Source organism: Dendrobium catenatum, unplaced genomic scaffold, assembly GCF_001605985.2.
Source record: "Dendrobium catenatum unplaced genomic scaffold, ASM160598v2 fragScaff_scaffold_980, whole genome shotgun sequence".
In the NCBI taxonomy this organism is placed as follows: domain Eukaryota; kingdom Viridiplantae; phylum Streptophyta; class Magnoliopsida; order Asparagales; family Orchidaceae; genus Dendrobium; species Dendrobium catenatum.
In genome coordinates, this window is record NW_021319442.1 from 224,864 (window position 1) to 247,151 (window position 22,288).

General features: G+C 33.2%; 1 protein-coding gene across 1 annotated transcript; it reads left to right on the plus strand.

The window, feature by feature from the left end:
* The first annotated feature begins 1,469 nt into the window (after nt 1-1,469).
* Nucleotides 1,470-15,938, plus strand: LOC110093894 (protein MULTIPLE CHLOROPLAST DIVISION SITE 1). The gene is made up of 5 exons (XM_020818932.2): nt 1,470-1,692; nt 1,789-2,046; nt 9,233-9,399; nt 14,771-15,161; nt 15,587-15,938. The coding sequence occupies exons 1-5, from the start codon at nt 1,636-1,638 to the stop codon at nt 15,758-15,760; spliced, it is 1,047 nt and encodes a 348-aa protein (XP_020674591.1). The 5' UTR covers nt 1,470-1,635; the 3' UTR covers nt 15,761-15,938.
* The last annotated feature ends 6,350 nt before the right edge of the window (nt 15,939-22,288 follow it).

A 22,288-nucleotide genomic window follows, 5' to 3' on the forward strand; every position in this document is an offset into this window, starting at 1 on the left:
ATGATTCATGTGTAACCTTTCTTTACACTATGGTTAGGAAACTCTCACATTATTTTACATTCTAATGGCGACACGTATATATTTGATGAATTTGAATATTGAATTGCTTATTAGTTAAATTTTTATTTACTTGTCTTTCTTTTTGAATAGTATCTACTCACATCAATATTTTTCTTTCTTTACTTCTTTGCTTGCGAGGTATGTCAGGGCTTACATACCCCCTTCTGTGAATCTTAGAGACCTTCATGATCACCCTAGGCCTATTGTGTAAGCCCACCATTTTGCCATGTGCATTGTTATTTTTCCTCACTAAGTGGGCATCGTTATGATGATTTTATTTGGGTTTTAAAATATTAAATAACTCTAAAAAAGTTGTTTCTTAATAATTTTGAGTCTTTAAATGTGGTTTTCATAAATGTGTTAAAGGAAAAAATATAAAATTAATTAAAATTTGAGCTCTAGTATGTTATGAAGATTCATATGTTAGCTTTATGTTGTATTTCTCTTAATAATTAGGATGTTCGTTTTATTGTTTGAGCCTAGAGTAGAACTTATTTATGTGAAGTTCATTTGATCCAAATAACAACAGAAAAAATTCTTAAAAGACATGAAATCAATTGACAAAATATGTTTAATGAACTTATAACCTATCTTAAAATTCGCAAGGAACCAACCAAGAGGATAATAACAAATTAAATATTCATTAATTAAGTAACAAATATAAAATCAACTTAACAACAAAATGATTATCTGGTAACCCGGGCCTATGGGGCTATTAAGTTAGCCCCAATGACGATGAAATAAACATAACGACCATCGTTTAACAAAGACAATCATCACATAACTTAAATAATTAGTAATAAGTTCCTTATAAGTGATATGTGAACCACATCATGAACTTTGGTAGATATTCTATTACTAGAATCAGATATCCACTTTCTTGGAAGTTATACATGGAACACATTATGGATTTCTGACATATGATCTAACAATTATCATCTATAGGTCGATTTTCCAATCATTTCGAACACTTCAAATGGTCTAACGTATAGACATAACTTTCCATCCTTACAAAATCTACTAGGCGACATATGTCATCTATCATGGATCGGTGCAAGTGTAATGCGTGATTATTGGCGAGAGTACAATGAGGTTTCTAGCAGTCGGGTGATGCAAGGACATAATTTGGTCATTGGCACTTGGGCGAGGAATGTGAAATGCGAACTCCATGCATGGGAGTAATCCATTTTGAGTTTGCCTAAATTGGGCGAATTCCAATTTATCAAAAATAACTTTTATGGAGTATTACAAATCCCTACAAAATATTTAACATTTATTTTACTTCAAATAAAAAAAAAATACATATATCATTTTGTTTTGCAACTTGAATACAATGAAGTCAAAACAAAAACAGTCCTATATAGAATTATAGAACCGTTTGGGACTTCAACAGCGGCATGATTTTTTTGTTTTCTTTTATTTCAGTACTACTTCAATGGCCCATTTGTCACACAAGCTCATCAAGATATAATCGCATCTGCTAATGCTCTTACTGGAAGAGCCAGGAAAAACCCGACTTTTGAGCTGAAAGCCCTAATTACTAATCTTGTGCTCAGATTTGATGTCCTGGTTGCTATGTCATATATCTTCAACGCCCTTTCTCTCTTTCCCGCCCAATCGCTAAGCAACGGCGTAATTTTCTTCTTCTATTATTCTTCCTCAATTTGTTCGCGGTTGCAAAGTTATGATTGCTTTTGTTCGACATTTTTGTTTTATAAGTTCCTGCAGAATGGAGGTCGAGAGTTCAAGGTTGGTAATGTGGCAAATTTGGAGGTGCTTTGGTTCAGTAAATGTCGATTGAGATGGAGTTTTCGGAAAGCATGTGAGTTTCGGGTGATGTCGGCCGAAAATTCTATTGATTCGACCGGCCGCGAGCAAGTGGAAGGTGGAGTTCGAGTTGATTTCTCTACAAAGGCGTTAGAATCTGATAAAATGACGGGCTCTTTGCACGGGAGGATTAATGATCCACCTTCCTTTGTTGTTCTGGTGCGGCTGTTTTTTTCCTTTTTATCTTTTATTGGCTTTATACCCAATCGTTTTCTAGTATATTGTATGATTGGCATCACTTCATAAAAGTTCTGAAAGACCTTTCGTTTTGAAGGCTTAGATTTACATTATTTTTTGGGGTATTGGTAGATTTTTTGGAGACTTACGGCAGTTAAAACATTTTAACATATGGCATAATTTATGAGCAATTAATCCTTACAATCTGCGAGTTTCTCAAAACCTTGACAGTACTATTTGAATTTCTCATATTAATTAGTTCTTGTTTATGAAACGCTGACATGCCATTATCGTAAATTTCATTAAAAATAACAATACTGGTGTGTTCAAGAGAAGCAACCGTTGTAGTTGTTGAATCTAAATTATCTGTGTAAAACAATAGAACACTGCATACAATATTCTAAACACTAGAATCCCCTCCATACAATATTCTCAAAAGTACACATAACAACAAAGAGAAAGAGAGAAGAAAATATGAAACAAGGAAGAACGCGAGATCTAGAGAGAGAAGCTCTGAGATTTCGTTAGGTCATTCAAAGTACAAGCTTGAGTATCTCGGAGTTCGTGTCCTTGGCCTCCCATATGACTCCTTGTTGATAGGTTTGGGCCAGGGTTTTAGTGTTGTAGAAAAAGCTATAAAAATACAAAGTATACAATCGGCTTGCTACCCTAATTATTGTGGCATTAGATAAATATATGAGGAAGGACTCATTATTCATTGGTGGATCATGTGCTGGCAGTTTGGATGAATTCTCGGTATCAAATTGTCTTCTTGCTAGATGAACTCGCCGACCCATTGGATAAGTCACCAACTCGCCGGATGAAGTTGCCAATTTGCTGGACAAAGTCGTTGTCTTGTTGGATGAAGTTGCCTACCTACTTAGAGGAAATTGTGAATTTATTGTGTGAAGTCACAGACTTGCTACATGAAGATGTTGTCTGGCAAAACATAGTGTGGGCAAGTAGCCTCTGAGTTTAGGCTAATATATTTTATGAAACCTTGTGGGGGATATGCTTTAGTGAGTTTGCGATTAGCCTAGTGAGCTTATTGTGACCTGGTAAATTTATTACAAGTATAGTGAATTTGTTGTTGTCATTTCTCCCGTTCTGCTGGATCGCTTTGAGTTGGGTTGACTTGATTTTGAACCGAACTCCTGGTGTATTTTGATGTACGGTAATATTGTTAGTATTTTCAATGTTTCAAGATATATTTTAAGGTTAGGGTTAGTTGTCATTATTTACAAATTATGATAAAGCATTGTCATTATGAAATTTTGAAATATTATTTCTTTTACAAAAAAATAGAAGTTTTATATAAGTATCAATATTTTTTAGGACTTTCAGAAAATCTGGATTAACATAAGTATGGAGAGTGCATATAACACTGTTTGTAGACTACATTGTCCTCACTGAACTGAACTTTCGTTCTTAATTTTTTTAGAACAAGTTATGATTTTTTATTTGTATTAATTTGTATATGGAATTCATTGCAGGAAACCTGAAATTCTATTGCTCTTTTGTTGCATTGGAATATTATATAGTGATATCTCAATTTCCAGAACTCTTATTATTTTTGCGTTCCTTAATTTGTTATCTTCTACTGCTTTATAATTGATTCCTGTGAATTGTTTTGTAGCTAATAATCCCAAAGTGATCATGATAACCATTTATGGAATCATGTTTCTATTTCACTGCTCTTAACTCAAATTAATACGTCCTTATGTATGCTATTAAAGCTTGGCTAATCTTTTGATTTTTTCCATGATATGTGTCAACATGTGATGATTTGTATTATCATGTGGAAGTTGAAAGTAAATTTTTTCCTATCTTCAATTAAGCTTGCTACTTTCTCCTCGCTTGATATAAAGTGTGTTGGGAAGGTTAGCCTCACTCTCCCTTAACAACCCATGGTAATTTTGGGGTGGCAATTGGAGAGACAAAGATGACTGTAATAGAGAGGAGGTGGGGAAAGAATAAGGGGATGAAGATATAGATGGGCATCTAAGATGTTTCATATGAAGATATGATGCTAAAGTTTGTTGAGGCGGAGGCACATATGATATATTATCAAAAGCAAAGTCCTAGTGCTACTGTGCTATGAGTGAAAATTAACTTTTGTGTTTATAAAGAACAGGAATCAATCAAGCCCTAATGACCATGGAGTGATTTCCCTTTCTAATTCAAATCGAAACTTTACTTTTGCTTCATTGCAGCTTATGTGTATGATTTCTTGGCATTATTTCATCTAAAATGTTTCCAATGACCCGGTTAGGATAGTAGATCTGTAGATGTATTAGATTTAGCTTATGTTAAGACAGATAGATGTATACCTAAAAAGATTTGGTTAGAAATTATTAGAAATGACATTTCTTTATTAGATTTAAATGAGAAATTGACTCTTAACAAAACACAATGGAGAAAAAAGATTTATGTAGCCGATCCCATGTAGTGGGGTAACGGCTTGATGTTGTTGTACTTGATAAAAAAAGCTTTTCTAAATTGGTATAATGTCGAGTCTAACATTTCAGTGTTGTAGGCGTATACTCGCATATGCCCTCATAGGTATTTAACAGATAGTCGATTGGTTGTAACAAAGGGATTCATCCTTAAAGGGGCCACCTGAGGAACTTGCCTAATGATCTCGGAGGTGCTACTTGCCGATATCTACCAAGGAGGTTGGCCTTCACAGGGTGAATTGGGGATTTCACACCATGCTAGCAATACACCACACGCCACGTACTTAGATTACCTCCCTAATCAATCATTATTACAACTCGACCCGATATAGCTCACAGACTGAATGAGTCATATCGTGTTGGATCGTGGCAGGATCGATATCCCAATATCTAATGCGAGAGAATTGTAAAAAATTTAGATAATTCATAGACTACAAAGTCACTAATACTTCAATTAAAATATATAAATACTCATTATTGAAAGTTGTTTCATTCATCTTAAAAATGTTTAAAATCAAAATAATTATATGCAAACAATACATGACACAAATAGAATAGGACATAACAAAAAGCCATGACTGTTAAAAATCATTTAACATAACCATGCAGACTTAGATCCTGAAACCCTTATCTATTCAGCTTGCCCTTTCTCTTATCCTGATCTAAAACATATATAAGAAGCAAGCATGAGCAACCATAGCTCAACAGGCTACATAAATCTTCTTGATTTTTCAATAATAATTACTATCAATGATAAAGCAGAGGTATTACGGTAAAGTAAATAGAGGTCCAATCAGATTGTTTAGAATACATAAATATCCTCAGAATAGTAAGCGGTGTTTCTAAAGTATCAATTAAAGTAACAGAATAGTAAGGAAACATGACATAAGCACTTCAGATTTATATCTCATAACAAACATAATTTTCCTTTGGCTCTTATACCTCTCAATATATATTAGAATTTAGACCTTTATGACCCCCTGTGCTAGCATATTAGATAATATATTCTTATGACTCCCAAATGCATAACACCTCAGATATTCTAAGATTTCAGGCTCTTATGAATCCCAACATATAGCACATCAGAACTTCTCTCAACCATGAAAATTCACTATGATTCACATATTTTAGAAATATAAATACGGAAATAAATGCATTTTTATAGTATCCAGTGCTAGAGTCACAATAGGATTTCACTGAGTGTCATATTAACAGTTAAACAATTATACTTTCGGGAGAAAATCACACATAAAATTTAATTTTTTTTAGAGATTCACCATATTACTACACATTATTTATAGCTATATTTTAAAACTTTTATTATACTATAATATTGTTTATAAGTGCAAGATTTTTTTTTTCATTGGCATTAAAATGATATATTTTGAAAAATACTAGATGAAATTTGTAAATAAAATGTCAGAATATGTAGAATATTGCTAACCACGATATACCAAAAGTTATGCGGTGAAATTTTACCTAGTGAATAGATATACCTAGTTTTGTGTAAAAATTCAATTAAAATATCAGAAAATTTAGAATAGATCAAATTATTAAAAACTAAGAGAGACTAAATGTAATGTACCTTTGGCCCATATAATTTTTTGAGCTGCTCCGAATGACGAAATTAACCCGAAATTGTTCGAAACAATCTTTCTCGCGCTAAAAATTCTTCTCTCCATCCCCCTAGTTACCTAAGGGAGAAAATAGTTTGGACATTTGGAAAATTGAGTGGATTTTGATAAGTAAAAATATATGATGCCAATACCGCAGTGCTCAGAGACCTAGCACCTTAGTGCTCCCTCTAAATTCACAGACAACCCGAGAACACAGTGCCGCAATGCTTCTAAGGCAAAATTTCATATTTCATATTTTAAACACATAGACCCTTGGGATCCACCCCAAAACACAATTCATGCATTCATACATATACAAATGTTCACAGATAAGTGCATAATGAAAATGAGAAGAATTCAAACTTACAAGATTTACCAGATTAGGTCTAGACCAATTCAAAACACTGTGTTTGAGCCCTATTAGAGCCCTCAACCTCTTACAAACTTGCCAAGCTTAACTACAAGAAGGCGCCTACTTGCGGGGTCCTGAGCTCACCTTGCCATGACCACCCTGCTTAGAGCTTTCCACTCCTGCGGCAACATCTTCATGTGGCTCTCTCTCTTAAGGCGATTCGAGTTATCCTACTCTAGTCACCTGAAACATCAATAGGTTTACCAGTTGCAAGCCCCCTCATATCTACGCTCATTCAAGCGTACTTGCATGCTTGACACTATTAGACTAGCAAGTACACACTTTGTATTACTAAGCTTGCCTAGAGATAGATCGTTGAGGTTCTCCAGATCTTGGTCTCCTCCAGCCAACCAGGAGACGACACTATCTAGGGCAGTTCGTGTAGCATTGTATTGGCATTCTATGTGGCATTGTACTTTTTACTTTTTTATGTAACTTTTCCTAAAGTCTTCAGAATGACAGAACCTTATAAATAAATGATGATGAAGAGCAGTTTGGGACTTTTAGATTGATTTTGGTGGATTCTCTGCTAGTTTGTGATAGGAAACACTTGGATTTCCAAGTGTTTCTCACCAAAACCAAAGTAGATCCAAGCAAATATTGCTGTCCACAGCAGAAAAACAGCAAAACTCCAGAAAAACTGAGAGAAAGAAGTAGGGAGAATCGTAGGAAAAAGATGCAAACGCTTTTATTTCAATCAAGAAACTGCTGTTTCGTCCTCTCATATGGTTCCCACGTGGCCTCGTAGTCAGGAAGGTTCCAATAGTATGAATTTTAACTTACCATAGGTACTTGCGTGATACTAATTTGTTTAAGTGGGCCATCGATGTATGTTATTTATAACAGTTTAATACATTGTACCACCTATATAAATTCAAGAGGAGTGTGCATTTATACATTAAGCCATTATTTTTTACTCAATAGTTTGTTTGTATGATAAAATTTTCGTCATTTATTCTCACATGCATTCATGCGTGCATCTAGACTAGTGGTAAAGACCCTACATGATTTTTTCTTGCTAATGGGGCATTGCAATAATATTCATAGTCTTTCTTTAGTCTCTTAATGATTGATTGAGATTGCTCATAGAACTGGGTACTTCGGCGATGATTTTATAGGAACAGACAACATCTTGAGCAGGAAGTTTAGGTAGTTTGAAAAGAGGGAAGAGAAAGGAGATTTAAAAACTAGAGAAGCAATAGATGGATTTGAAAGAAATCTAAAGTGGATTTGAGCGCAAAGTGAACTGAGGATAGAAGCCCTAATTATAAGGAGAATGGGTTGGTTGGGTTGGCGGGGTTTAACATGATTTACTTGAAATCACCCTTAGAGTAGGCGATTTTAGTTAAATTCTGTGAACCGTCCAATCAGTTCATGGAACTGTCAGTTGATTGTACTGAATCAGCATTCAAACTAGCAATTTTAATGCAATTTGCTAACTACATTGAAGATAGGAAATTTGTTTTAAGTGAAAATCACCTATTCAACCAGGGATTTAGTCCTTTTCCAATATTACTTTTTAAAATGCAATGCATTTTATAGTTAAAAAAAAGCTTAGTCCTTTTAAACATTTTGCTTTTGTCACTTACTGTTGCTCCCATTAAATGACTTACTAGCAAAAAGGGTTTTTTTTGTACATATTCGACAATACACACTAGTAGATGCGGGTTGTCATTATGTTAAAATATTTTTACTTGAAGAGAGTGCCCTCTTATTTAAGGGCTGCTTGGTTTGATGAATTTTGGGTATAAAGCATTCCAAATGCATGCATTTTAGCTATTTGATTTAGTTGAAAGAGGAATGCAATGTAAAATTTTGAATTATTTAGAATTCACCATTTAGTTCATTTTCAATCCATTTGAAATTTGTCCATTTTTGGTTGAATTCCAAATACATCGCAACAGTGAAGCTTAGATAATGCTGCCGCCGCCTATCGCCACCGCTTGCTACGTGCTCCTACTGCCAACCATCGCCACCGTTTGCTACGTGCTCCTACTACCAACCATCGCCACCGTTTGCTTGCTGCCCATTACCTGTTGCCCACCGCTAGTTACCACTCAATTGCCGCTTTTGCTTATTACCATCACCATCGCCACTCTTCACTGACTGTTGCTCACTATCATTGGCATGTACCTGCCACTGATTTCCATTGGCTACGGCTCGCCACCATCATCCACCATCACTAAGCTTTATACTAAATTCATTTTACTTCAAACCATATAAAAAAAAATCTCTTGCATTTACTCCACACTAAACCAAATGACCAAATATTTCAAATACACCTCATTTATTTTACATTGTATTCCATTTTATTTTGCATTTCTTTTTTTACAAAACAAACAACTCCTTAATGGAGTTTTTTAATTTCAAATTGAAGTTTAATGCCTAAATATTTTGCCTAGGAGCTGAACTGCATATCTGTTATGCTTTACTCAATTCTAAAAACCTGCGTAATTTTATTATGCTAGATCGATGTTGTTTTCCTGTCTTGATTGAATCACCATTTCAATTCAAATGCTTAATTATTTTGCCCAGGAAAGGAACTACGTATCTTGTATTGTTTACTCAATTCTAAAAATCTATGTAATTTTATCATGCTATATCAATGTTGTTTTCCTATCTTCATTGAATCACCATTTCAATTCAAATGCTTTTCTGCATTCTTGAACAAGTATTCTTTTCAGGTGAAAAGAAATGCTGGATCGAAATATGCTGTGGGTTTTTATATTGCATTAACAATTGTGCTGATAGTTGCGAAGCAAATTTTGTCTAAAAGGAAGATTCAGACCCGACATGGTTCTGTAGCTGAACTTGTTAAGCGGGGGCAGTTGAGATCTAATAGAAGAGGCATGTACGTTTTTTAATTAAATTAGTGACCTACGTTGTTTCTGTTTCTCTAAGAAAAGGAAATCAAGTTATGTTATTCATACCTTTTTGAGGAAGGGGTTGAATTCAAGTTTAAAATTATTGGCATCTATAAGCATGGCATTTGTTGCAGCAAACATAATAGGCTACTTCATATTTCCAAGCTATCAATACCTCTACTGAATGACACTCTTCATTTTTTATGAAGGCTCTCGAACCTTATTTTATATATTTTCTAGATTATTGAAGGTTTTCATATGCCTTATAGCTCGAGTATTTGGGCATTTTTTTGAAGCAGCAACTTTTTCTCGTATGATTGTTTTGGAGTCCTTTCTTGTGAACTTTCAGGCTCAATTATGATTTGTGGTTGTCCTCAATATGTGGGCCAAGTGTCTTTAATTACATCTCTTTCTGTCAATTTCATGCAATCTCAAACTTAAGTTTAAAACTTCATGCTATTTCTGGGATTGTAACCAAGTTCAGGAACTGACCCAGAATCAGACTTTTTCAAACCCCTTGGTGTCTTTTGTTTGAAATATTTAGAGAGAGAATCATACCTTGTGTTCTGGTTTATCAACCAAACCAAACTTTTCCTACTAGAATGTATAAAAAGTGTGCACACAATGAATGGAGTTTCCGACCTCCCACCAATATTAGGTAAGGGATTGATGTGCACGGCCTTACCCTTGCTTTCCTAGAGAGGCTATTTCCATGCCTTAGCACATCTCCGTGGGAGTGCTAACTAGCTGTAGAGCATATCTGGCAAAAACAATTAACTCTGTTTCGTACTACATAGCTATCCTGCTCCCTTGAACCAGCTTCAGAAAAATCTCCTGCATATGCTATCTTGTAGAAGGTGATACAAACTAGGCTCCAAACACATCCGAGAACTCTTCCCAGCTAATCAGATAATGCAATCTCCCCATAAATTTCTCCTCTTATCGGCCCATCCACCAGCACTCAATCTTGCCATCAAACATAAAGACTGCTAATGGTATCATTCTCTCATGAGGACACTGTATACCATTAAATGTTTTCTCCAGCCTCCTCAATCAGCACTCTGCTGCTTTAGGCTCAACAATGCCCTCAAATCTCAGAGGCTTCAATCTCAGAAACATCTGCAGATGTTTGTCTACCTCTTCATATCTCACAGCAAGAACCCTGCTCTATTTCACCCATCATTTGGTCTATCAAAGTAGCAAACTACGAAACTGTATCTGAACTAACTGTCAAAGCAGTATTATGTACAGGAGTTGTCAGACTAACACTTTGTTCATATGTCATATGTGAGTTTGGTGGATCCAAGATCACACAAAATATGCGACTGAACATACATGCACATGAAATAAATAATAATAAACACCCAGATAGACTCAAAATTACCCCACTTGACTTACAAATCAATTCCTATATATAGCTCTGTTTTACGATCGATTCCAAAATTATTGCTCTGATACCACAAAAGCTTGTCAACCCATCCAGGCTAGGACTGGTCATATCATGTTGAGTTGTGACAGACAAATCCCAAGATCTAGTTTTAGAATATTTAGATTCTCTTCTAATGTTCATTTTAAATAACTACATACTACGGAGCTACTACCACATCCTAATACTGAAAATAAACTCATCCACAAGATTTCTTTCATTTCATCAAAATTTATCTACACTACAGTACATGGTTACATGCAGAAGCTTTAGAACTGAATGATAAACTAGCCATGACTGTACAAAAATCAAAACAGAAAAATACTTATAACCTCAGATATGATCATGAATTGCTAATCGATGGTTTCCTTCCCTTTCCCATATTTTGGAAACCATAAGAAAAAATACAGTGAGCTATAACAGCTCAGCAGGAACACAATCCAATTTAAAATTTTAAATTCTTTTATTAAATTTTCTTGAATATTTAAAAGCAGTTAAATGCAGGCTAATAAATCATTGTATTGAGAAATATAAATAGGAGCATGGAAGTTATTCAATTGTTTAAATAACATTATTGAGAAAATAAATAAATTACAATTCATATCATAGAGTAGTTCATATCACATTCTCCGGACCTAGACAGAATCTCAAAGGATTCTGGCCTTTTACGACTCCCTTTTGTGCTTATAGCATCAAAACATGTTTGTAGGTACCAGAGTCTATCTTATAGCCACAAGAACATGTCTTATAGGCACCAGAATAATCCCTAACATAGATAGAATCTCAAAGGATTCTGCCACCTTATAGCTCCCAACAGATGTTTTCAATCATATGAGTATATATTTCATCACATTGGAATAGTGAAAGCCAAATTTAGCAATGTTAGAATTGCATAGTGTTCTATACGGTAGGCAACTGAACTTCCTACTGAACAAATTTTCACTATATCAAAACATAACCAAATTACAAAAGATTGTGTAAAACACTGTTTTAAAACATTCATTGTACTATTGCCTTATTTTTCGGTGTCCAAATTATTTTTTAATTAATTAAAACCGCATAGATTCCAAGATACCTGATAGAAAATTTTCAAAAAATATTTAAAATGTTCATAATCATAATCTTATATAACATATAAAAAGTTATGCGTTGAAAGCTTTTTCAGAGCAAAGTTATGCGCATTTTTTCGATAACGAAAATATAAATTTAATCGAAAAATTCGATAAAATTTCGTATTTTTTGAAAATTGAGATAGACATAATGTGACCTATCTCGATCAGGACAATTTTCTGAACTGGGCCGACTGCTGAAAATGATCCGTAGGGGCTAAAAAATCCTCTTCTTCCTCCCTAAATTCTCTTATTGCATATTTTCCCAATCGGGTCACAACAGGTCAATCTAGATGTTGAACCTGCAGGTGTCACATAAACTTGGGACTGTCTTATTACCTTCAAATTACAATTGAGGTGACTTAACTATTGCTTTATACCTTCCCTTTTTTAGTAGCATGAATACTTCTGAACATTCACAATACTCATACCTATTTAATCCTTAACATATTTGTATCATATGATCTCTTATTTTCATGCTGGTCAAAGTACTGATAAACTTCAGACTATGACTGTTTGAGAAGCCCCAAATTTTAGGAGCAATAGATGCATCATAACTACTAATGATTTTTATTTTTTTTTCACATTACTTTATATTGGATCTAAAAAAAATGCACGTAATTAATAAAGCATTGAAATTCTTTCCATAAAATTTATAATGGCTATTTTAGCTTAACTTGAACCTGAATCGGAGTATGGAGTTGATTATCCTTATTAGAGCTTAATCATATAATTTCTATGTGTCTTTTTTACTTTCAGGTAAAATCATCACTTTGTTAGAACTCTATTACATTGCTCTTTTATACCCATGGTGCTTTTTGTAGCTTAGAATTTTTTTTTTAAATAACCACTTTTGCATATGCATTAAATGTTTTGTTGACATCTCAACCTCTAGTTAAAAAAAGAACAATTATACATGGTTCATCATTTTGTACCTATGTCTAGTTTGCTTATATGCGAGTGATTGGAAGCCGCGAAGCTGACTTATAGATGAGTTCAAGTGTTTGCTTTGCATGAAATGATTGGTGTGAGTCTTTGTTCTTGGAACTCACCTTCAAGAGGGTGAGAAGTTGTACGCTTGATGGCTTGTATGAGCACCATGTTGGCCTACTAAAGACTAGAGCTTTTTATTGGTCAATTATGCCTGATTTTGCTTGGCCAGACTCTTGCCAGTTCTAAAGCTAAGTCATTTGAAAATAATATCATTTAAAAAAAAAGCCCAAAATGTATTAAAATTTAAATATTATAATAATGAATAAAAGTATATAATTTATAATTAGTTTATATGTTGAATTTGGTAAGAATATATATGTGTTTTAGAACTTAATTATATATTATAAACTAGATCATATACACGTGTTTTATAATTTATTTGTATGTTATCAACTAGATCATCTATAATTTATTGAAAATAATTTGTTTGTCATATGAGAATTCGAATTTTTAAAAAATTATTTCTTAATTTATAGTTTCAAGTTATTTATTTTATGGATTGTGATTAGGCTTTTCTAATATGAATATATTATATGTAGATAAACTTTATATGTAAGATATTGGCATATGGAAGCAAGTATATTTTGCAGCCAATAAATTTTTTACTTTTAGTATATTTTGCAGCCAATAAATTGTTCCATACTTTCAAGAAATATTCATAGTAATTGCTTATAATAACGCTCCATTATGATTTTTATTTAATAGTTATCAAGTTAGTTCATTACCTGTATAGACTGGTGGGGTGATTAGTTCATTAAGGGTAATCCTATATCACTTTCTTCAATATGAATCATCAAAAGCAAATAAGTTTAAGTTAGTTGATTGCCTGCGTGATTTATATTTTAGAATGTGTTGTTGCCATGTTCCTTGAAAGTTGAATTTTCCCGGTCAAAATTTCATCACAACTTTCAAGCAAAAATTGTGTGCGACTGTCAAACTGTCCTCAAACTTGAGGCCAGATGTGTTGGGGTTTCCCTTATCTATCCAGATATATAAGGAATTTTTCTCAATTTTATGCAACCCTTAATTTTGGCTAAAAATGTGAATACACTGACACTTGCACCCGCAAATTTTATGTCACAAATCTGTGATTTGTGATTCAATCATTTCATATGCAACTCAAATTATACTGCAAACCTTGCACGCCAAGCTTTTTCACTTGATTCAAACTATTTATCATTTTCTACCATATATTGCTTTCAAGTAATCTTTTTTATTAAAACTAGATGATCATAACATTGCCCAAAATTTTTACGCTCTTTTGAAATCAACTATGGCCTACATGCTATCTTAGAGAATTTCTGATCTCTCCCTAGCCACCTTCTAGTGGAAATAGATTTGACAGGTGAGATGATCTGATTGAAACACATTACCATAATTCAGAGCTTCCGGCATATGTCATCTATCATGGAGAACTTATATGTTTCTTAAGAAAAAGATTGCGTAAGAATATCCTGATACAATTTGCATTAAAATGAGCTTATGAGTTTTTGAATTTGTGTTGAGTAGTGCTTTCATACGATATCATGAACTTCATTAATCCAATGCAAATTCAATGACTCTTAAGCCCTTATGATGCAAATTGCATTAGGATATTCTTATATAATTTTTTTAATGCCTTCCTTTTCTTTTTTACTTTCTCTAATGTTTGTCTCATCTTCTCTTTACATATCGGTCTATTTAGTATTTAGCCTATAGATTTGATTTTTTTTTCATAATCTAGAACTTTCTTAGTAATATTTAGTCAAATAAGACAATGGATGACCCTACCTCATTGGCATTAATTTATGACCTCAGATTCATCCTTCCGTTTCTCATTTTCTTGAACAGCTCAAAACTTGATCTGAAGTATGAAGATCCTTTTAATAACCCACAAGTGAAGATTGAAAAAAACAATTCAAAGATTGAAATGTGTGGAAAAGTTTATCGGCTCGCTCCAGTAACCCTTACACAAGAGCAGCAGTTAACTCATCTGCAGAGAAGATCAAGAGCTTATCAATGGAAGAGACCAACAATTTTTCTCAAAGAAGGTGATCTGGTGCCCCCAGATGTTGACCCTGATACAATCAGATGGATACCAGCCAATCACCCTTTTGCAACAACTACTACCGAGTTAGATGAAAATCTGGCTCAAAACAATGTATTCCAGAAAGATGGTGTTCCATTTCGTGTCAGAGCTGAACATGAAGCATTGCAAAAGAAGCTAGAGACTCTACAAAGTGTAAGCGAATATTATTCTGAACTCAGGTTACCAGGTTTCCACCTTGAAGTACATTGCCACTTCTCTGGCGATACTATTATGTGATTAATCAAAATCTAAATTAAAGAGAAATCTTGATCGGCGCTCACTCTAGCATGCTTTTATTTAATTTAGGCTTCGTTTGGGATGACTTTTTTATTGCTTCTTATATAAAAATTAAAAATTTTGTACTAGAAAGCTAGTTTAAGAAGCAGTAAGAAACCCGTCCCAAACGAAACCTAAGACATGCGCTAATTACTAAAAGTAGATGGTTATACGAGGACATTCTTTTTTCTGCTTTTCTACTCACCTATGCCGACCAAGCAGTTAACTTCATAATTTCATTATTTAATATAATTTAGCTAACTCTTTTATTGCATTTTCTGATTGAAACTTGTCTTCTGCAGGTACAAAATGAAATAGGAATCAACCAAAATAACATTCATGAATGGGAAAGGTCAGCTGAGCGATCATCTAAACTAAATGAACAAGTAGAACCAAGCGCTTCTCTCGAAAAACAGAATGACGAATTTAGTTCTACTGGTAACAGAAACTTACCTGATAAACTTGACAAACTTTAGCTGGCTTGCAGTTCTTTTATTGTGTTTATTGAGTTAAGATCTATCTTAAGTAGAGGCTTTGTGCAGCTTCTCTTGTTATATATCTTAGAATTTAAATTTTGCTATTTGATTGATCATGGGCAGTTTAATGCAAACAATTTATAAGTAGAAAACCTGAAAACAAACACCTTCAAATGAATTTATGCTCATTATCCAGAAAAGAGAATTTCTATCCTTTGAATCCAACAAAATGTAAAGATAAATAACTAAAGTTGTATGATTTAGCTGAAAAAATCAGCTAAACCAATTTAGGTTAAAATTTAGGATTTGAATGCCCTTGAATATGTGCTAAGATTAGTGAAGTTCATTATATAAAATATAAGCACCTATCTCATCATAAATTTAATGGCATCTAAGGCTTCGTTTGGGATGGCTTTTTTATTGCTTCTTAAAGCAACTTCTTAGTATCAAAATTAAAATTTTTCTACTAGGAAGCTGCTTTAAGAAGCAGAAAGAAAGCCGTCCCAAACAAAGCCTAAGTCTATCTCAGATGCTTTCTTTTGCAACTTTTTTCATTTAGCTGCCATTGTTGCAAGCATTAAGCTTCTATAGTTTTCATAAATTTGCATATTCATGATTCTGTGTTTGAAATTAGTAATATAGGAGATTATGTTGAATCCTACCAATTACTTAAGTATAGAATAATCGTAACCTAAACCTTTGTTATCCTTTTGCGAATATTAGAGAAAATGTTCAAAATAGTCCATTGACTCTATATAAAGGTCTCCAATTATATTAAATGATCATTTTGATCTCTCAAATCTTTAAAAATGAATCAAAATAATCTCACGGTTTCTCTTTTATAATGTAATTGGAGACTATTTTAGACTTTCATAAAGAGTGAATGAGATTATTTTGATCATTTTCATTTTTCTATTAGAATGATTTGATTTGAATATCATGATACTAAAATCTAAGATCTTTATCAGCTAAATTAGTTGAACCCCACAACCCAAATATTATGTTTGTATTTAGACCATGTAGGTATAAATGGTTCAGGAAACTACTTCAGTGACTTAAAATATTATGTTTGTATTTATAATAAATGAAGGAATGAAGAATAAATCATAAAATATATCCTCTGTAATTAGAATAAGATTGCTAATGAAAAAAAAAAAAAATCCTATGTAATGAGAATAATATTGATATGATGATATTAGTGATTGAGAACATATTTTTGGGCACTAAATGAGATTCGTGTCGGCAGGTGACACGAGACTCAATGAAAGCTGAGATTATTTTTATTTTATGATTTTAATTTTTCATTTATGCAAGCCCACATATTTAATTATATCTTAAGCATGATGTTTGAGGAACTCTTTTGATTAATGCTTCGTTTGGGGCGGCTTTTTTATTGCTTTCTAAAACGGAGTTTTAGTATAAAAATAAAAAATTTTGTACTAAAACTCCGTTTTAGAAAGCAGTAAAAAAGCCGTCCCAAATGAAGCCTAAGAGTGATTGTTCATATCTTTGGGTTTTATTATACACGTGAGTTTGGGCGATCTGGTTGCACAAATGTTGATTTAGGCTTCGTTTGGGACGTTTTTTTTTTCTTATGTTTCTTAAAGCAGTTTTTAATATAAAAAATAAAATTTTTCTACTAAAAAGTTATTTTAAGAATCAGTAAAAAAACCGTCGTAAACAAAGTCTTAAAGCCATTACAAGCTGGCTGCTTGCAAAGCTAGTGGCAAGGCCTGAAGGAAGTCATGTGAATTCATTGGCCCGGCATATAGGAGGGCGGTTGGGTAGCACGAAGGTTAGTTTAAGGCCTTTTGGGCCGATGGTTTGCTAAGTGGGCCGGGAATATTTGATTATGGCCGACGACTCAACATGAGAGGATACTTTGGCGAGGTTTTGACGTCTTCAGATAAGCCATTTAATGTGAGGGACTCTTGGACGTGGAGACTTTGAATGATTCCTTTGACTACATTGCTTATAAGGACCAGTGAGAACAGAATGATCCCAAGTCTGAATGAGCAATAATGATGATCGCTTGCTTTTGTTTGTTGGTATTTATAATTTTTTTTTTTATTTTTAAGTTTTTAAATATGTTGGTGTTGGATGTGGGATGCAAACGGCTTTGCCAAGGACAGTGGAACCTGTTAGGCAAAACATCCAGATGATGCATAAAGAACAATGATGGGATTAGGGGTGTCAATTTTTGACCCGATCCGAACCTGACCTGGAAAAATTCGGGTTAGGGTTAACCCGGATCCGAAATGTGTCGAGTTTGTGTTCAACAAATCAACTCGTTTTAAAAACCGTGTTGAGTTCGGGTTGACCCAGCAACTCAAATTTGACACGAAAACTCGTATTTGACCCGAAAACCCGAGATTGGCCCATTTTTTGACTCAAAATTTGAAGATTGACCTTATTTTTCACCAGAAAACTAGCAATTTCGGGTCAACCCCGAGTCATTCGTGTCGGGTCGTGTTCGATTCTGAAAACCTAACCTGTTTTTAAAAAAAGGGTCAGGTTCGCGTTGACCTGAATAGTGCCGGGTCAGTTCCGGGTTCGATCCGAACTCGGCTCGTTGACCCGAATTGACACCCCTAGATAGGATTATGTAAGAGAGATAATGAACCTAAGGATATGTGATACACAAGCATAATATATGAATTCCCTCTCAAAAATAAAAAAAAAAGCCGTCCCTACTTGAGTCGTCAGAAATCTGTGAGTATTGAAAGAGACTTGTGCTGATGGGTGGCACACGACTCAATAAACATCGAGATTGTGCCACTCACACCCCTAACCCTCGAGTGGGACACATAAAGAGGAGGAATCGTACTATTTCGGAATGAAGATAGCGGGTCTAAGTATGGACTAGACTCACAAGGGTAGTGGTTTGTGTGATTGAATGAAAGCTTTTGAACACAAAAGTTCTCTGCATTTTTTTTTTTTATTTTTTTTTTGGGACATTTAGGCCATTTAAGGCAAATTCACACACACAACGCATACACATAGACTCGAACCCTAAACCTCTTAGTTTGAAGCCTAAGCTCTCAACCAATAGGCCAAAGAGAGTTGTGTCATTTTCTTTTTTTCAATCAATGCATACTCATTGTACAACCAAATCACCTTTGTGATTATATATTTGACAAAAATTATGACTTTTATTCAATTTTCAATCTTTACAAATGAAATGTATAATATGACTTATATTAGTTCAACGTCCTGGTACTAGCCTTAAAAAAAAAAAAAAAAAAAAACTAATATTCTTACTAATCTTTTATAAGCCATACTAAATCACCTAAAAAAAAATTAGTTCTTTTAAAAATTTCAATTTTATCTAGGGTTTGATTTAGGGCAGTTTTTTTGCTGGTTCTTAAAATAGCTTTCTAGTATATTAAAAAAATGTTTTTAAAAACAGTAAGAAAGTTGTCCCAAAACGGGACCTAAATGATACAAACCACTATAAATTACTACTACTATTTAAAAATGACTTATCTTGATATAATATGCTTCGCTTCATCTAACATGTACTACTAATTTATTCTTAGAATTTTCTTTGGGATATTACAGGAAATTTCAGTGAGCGTTGAGCAAATTAGAAGCTTCTCGACTTCCATTGGAAGTTATTATAACTTTTTTTTACAGAGGCGGTTTTTTCAATCCACTGTCTGATAAAATATGTGACGTATATAACAATATTATTATTATTATTATTATTATTTGTAAATTTTAATGTTCAATCTTGTAATTTTTTTTATCAACTCAATTGGCCCATTAATTGTCAGCAGACATGTTTATTTATTTATTTATTTTTATTTATTTATTTATTTTAGACATGCTTATTAGTGAATAAAGTCGAGATTAGGAGAAATTATTTTGTGTGGAGTTTGGACATGTGAATGTACATATTATGTGCATATTTATATACAGTGTGTATCAAATCAGTGTACACAGTATGTACACTTACAGTTCGGATGATACTTCCCGTCCGGACTCCACACAAAATAATTTCTCCAATACTAGGATCTATTTAGGAAGATGATATTATGTGTGAAGTTATTGTGGAGAAAATAACTTAGCCATTATGATTGCAAAAAATAGCTTTCTATCATAGAAATTTTTTTTAAAAAAATCGAGAAAGCATAAATATTAGTAGCCAAATGAAATTGTGGTTGATATCTGAAAAGCAAAGCATCCATAAAGCTAGCCCAAATAAACTCTAAAAATTCATTTGGGTTGGCCACAACTATTTATATGATAATTTTTTTGTATAATCATTATGTTATATAAACAACAACAACAATATTTTATCCTACTATTGTGAGGTCGGTTATATCAATTTTTTTCTTCTTCATTTTATTCTATTAAGAGTTAAACTTTTATTTAAATTTAATAAAAAAATTATTTTTATACTTTTTAACAAAACCTTTTTTGATCTACTTTTATCTTTTTAAACATTTGTTGGATCTAATACATCTACTCTCCTAACAAAATCATCGAACAACTGTTGCTTTATACGACCAAATCTTCTAAGGCGAGTATATCTAATTTTATCTGCCAATAAAATTACTCCAATATTTTAACGTGTATGCTCATTTTGCATTACATCATATAAATTTAATTATAAAATGTATTTTTCTTCTTTAAAGTAAAAGAATAATAATAAAATATAGAAAAACTTATTCCAAATGGACATTAGAGAGAATTTAAAATTTTATACTAAAAAATTGCTTTAAAAATAGTAAGAAAGTCATCCTAAATTAAGCCTAAATTATTTTAAAATAAACTGGTTGTTATTGTCATCAATTTGTTATTGCGCTCATGATATAAATCATTCATAATTAACAAATATGGACAATTCAATTGGATTAGATTTATTTTTGAAAGCATGTCATTATTGCAAGTTTTTTCATAATTTTGTCTAAACACAAATAAATTAGAATTTAATTTAAAATAAATTAGGGCTAAATAGGTCAAATTTATAGAGAATTCACTAACTTTTTTCTTATCTAATTGAGTTTAATAACCTAAAAAGTATCAGTATTATTCAAAGTTTTGTTTTAGCAAACTGATAATCAAATTGAGTGTGCTGATAAGATGAAGCCAATGATATAGAGTGTTATGATGCCATTTAAGTGAGCCTAAATTAAGCAATTGAAATAAAGTTGAAAGTTTTAGAATATTAATTGAAGAATCTAATGATTTTCAACTTTTTTATGTTATAGTATTAATTATCCTGAAAGATAAACTAGCAGTACATTATCGACTTGAGGAAAAAAAAAAATTTATTTTCATATTCAAACTCGTCGTAGGGATGTAAGAGTTACCCCGAAGGATAAAAGTCACATTCTCCCATCCTTTTAAATACTAAATTGACTCAGGGTAAGCTTGATTGATGTCCAGGGTTTTTTTCCCCTATTTTAGCAAACTAAGAGAGGGTTTATTTTATACTAAGATATTGAGTTCCTATAGAGGCAAGCCTCTATAGCCAATTACATCTCCGAAGAGAAAACTTTCAATTAAAGTTGAGATTAGACTCTAAACTTTTAATACAATCATATATAAGCAAGTTGCCTTAGATATTTGAAAATATTAATTAACCATTCCAAAATATTATTAAATTTTAAAAAATATATATTTATATTTAACATATATATGCATTTATTATTTATTAAGATATGAGGTGTGTAAATACACCTTGACTTATGCTTACTTGGAATAAGCAGCCATCTAACAACTACTCCACAAGCAATCACCCTAAATGAAATACATGATTAAGATAGCTCTATCCTAGGAGTTCAAAAGAGTAAACCAGACTCTGAATTAGTGGCTCAAGATGAATCTTCACTTTAAGTTCAAGTGACACCATCGAGAAGACTCACTAAGGACTCTGCAATTTATGTAAGCCTTGTCGCTTAGGCCCCTCATATCTTGTTGTTGGCTTGTGTGCTGGGCTATTTTATGTTGCAAAAAATAAAATGCATGTGTGTATGCGTGAGAGCTCATTCCTTTGATTTGCCTTCTCAGATTTGATTTTTCCTCCAAGGATCGTCCATGCCGATTTTGGATCGTCCTGGGACGATCAGTGCATGGCAAAATCCCGAGAGCAAAGGTTTTTGACAAATTAATTATCGTCCTGGAAAATCATCCTGGACGATTTTAAATTGGTCATATCGTCCTGGACGATGTGGCGATCGGTCAGGACGATCAGACTGATGTTATAAGCAAATCAGCTCGTTTTGAGGAGAGAGAAAACATTTTTTTATAAAATCAAAATATCTGAGGAGAGAGAAAGAGAAGAAAAGCAAAGGAAAAACTTATTTTCGGAGGCCGCGGAGCGCTTTTCGTCCGACGCCGCTATTGGGAAAAGTGTTTATCTCGTGGTAAGGACTCCGAATCCTATTTCTGTTTTCAGAGATATTGAGTTTTGATTGTATTGTGCACTGTTTTGTGTTTTTGTGATTGAAAAATGGACCCGGTTTTGTATTGACACAACTTTCACCGCACAACTTTTAATATGTTATAGATACGAATATT

Coding starts and splice junctions, on each gene's coding strand:
- LOC110093894 (XM_020818932.2), top strand. CDS start 1,636: ATGTCATATATCTTCAACGCCCTTTCTCTCTTTCCCGCCCAATCGCTA. Junction 2,047..9,232: donor CACCTTCCTTTGTTGTTCTG/GTGCGGCTGTTT, acceptor TATTCTTTTCAG/GTGAAAAGAAATGCTGGATC. Junction 15,162..15,586: donor AGCTAGAGACTCTACAAAGT/GTAAGCGAATAT, acceptor TGTCTTCTGCAG/GTACAAAATGAAATAGGAAT.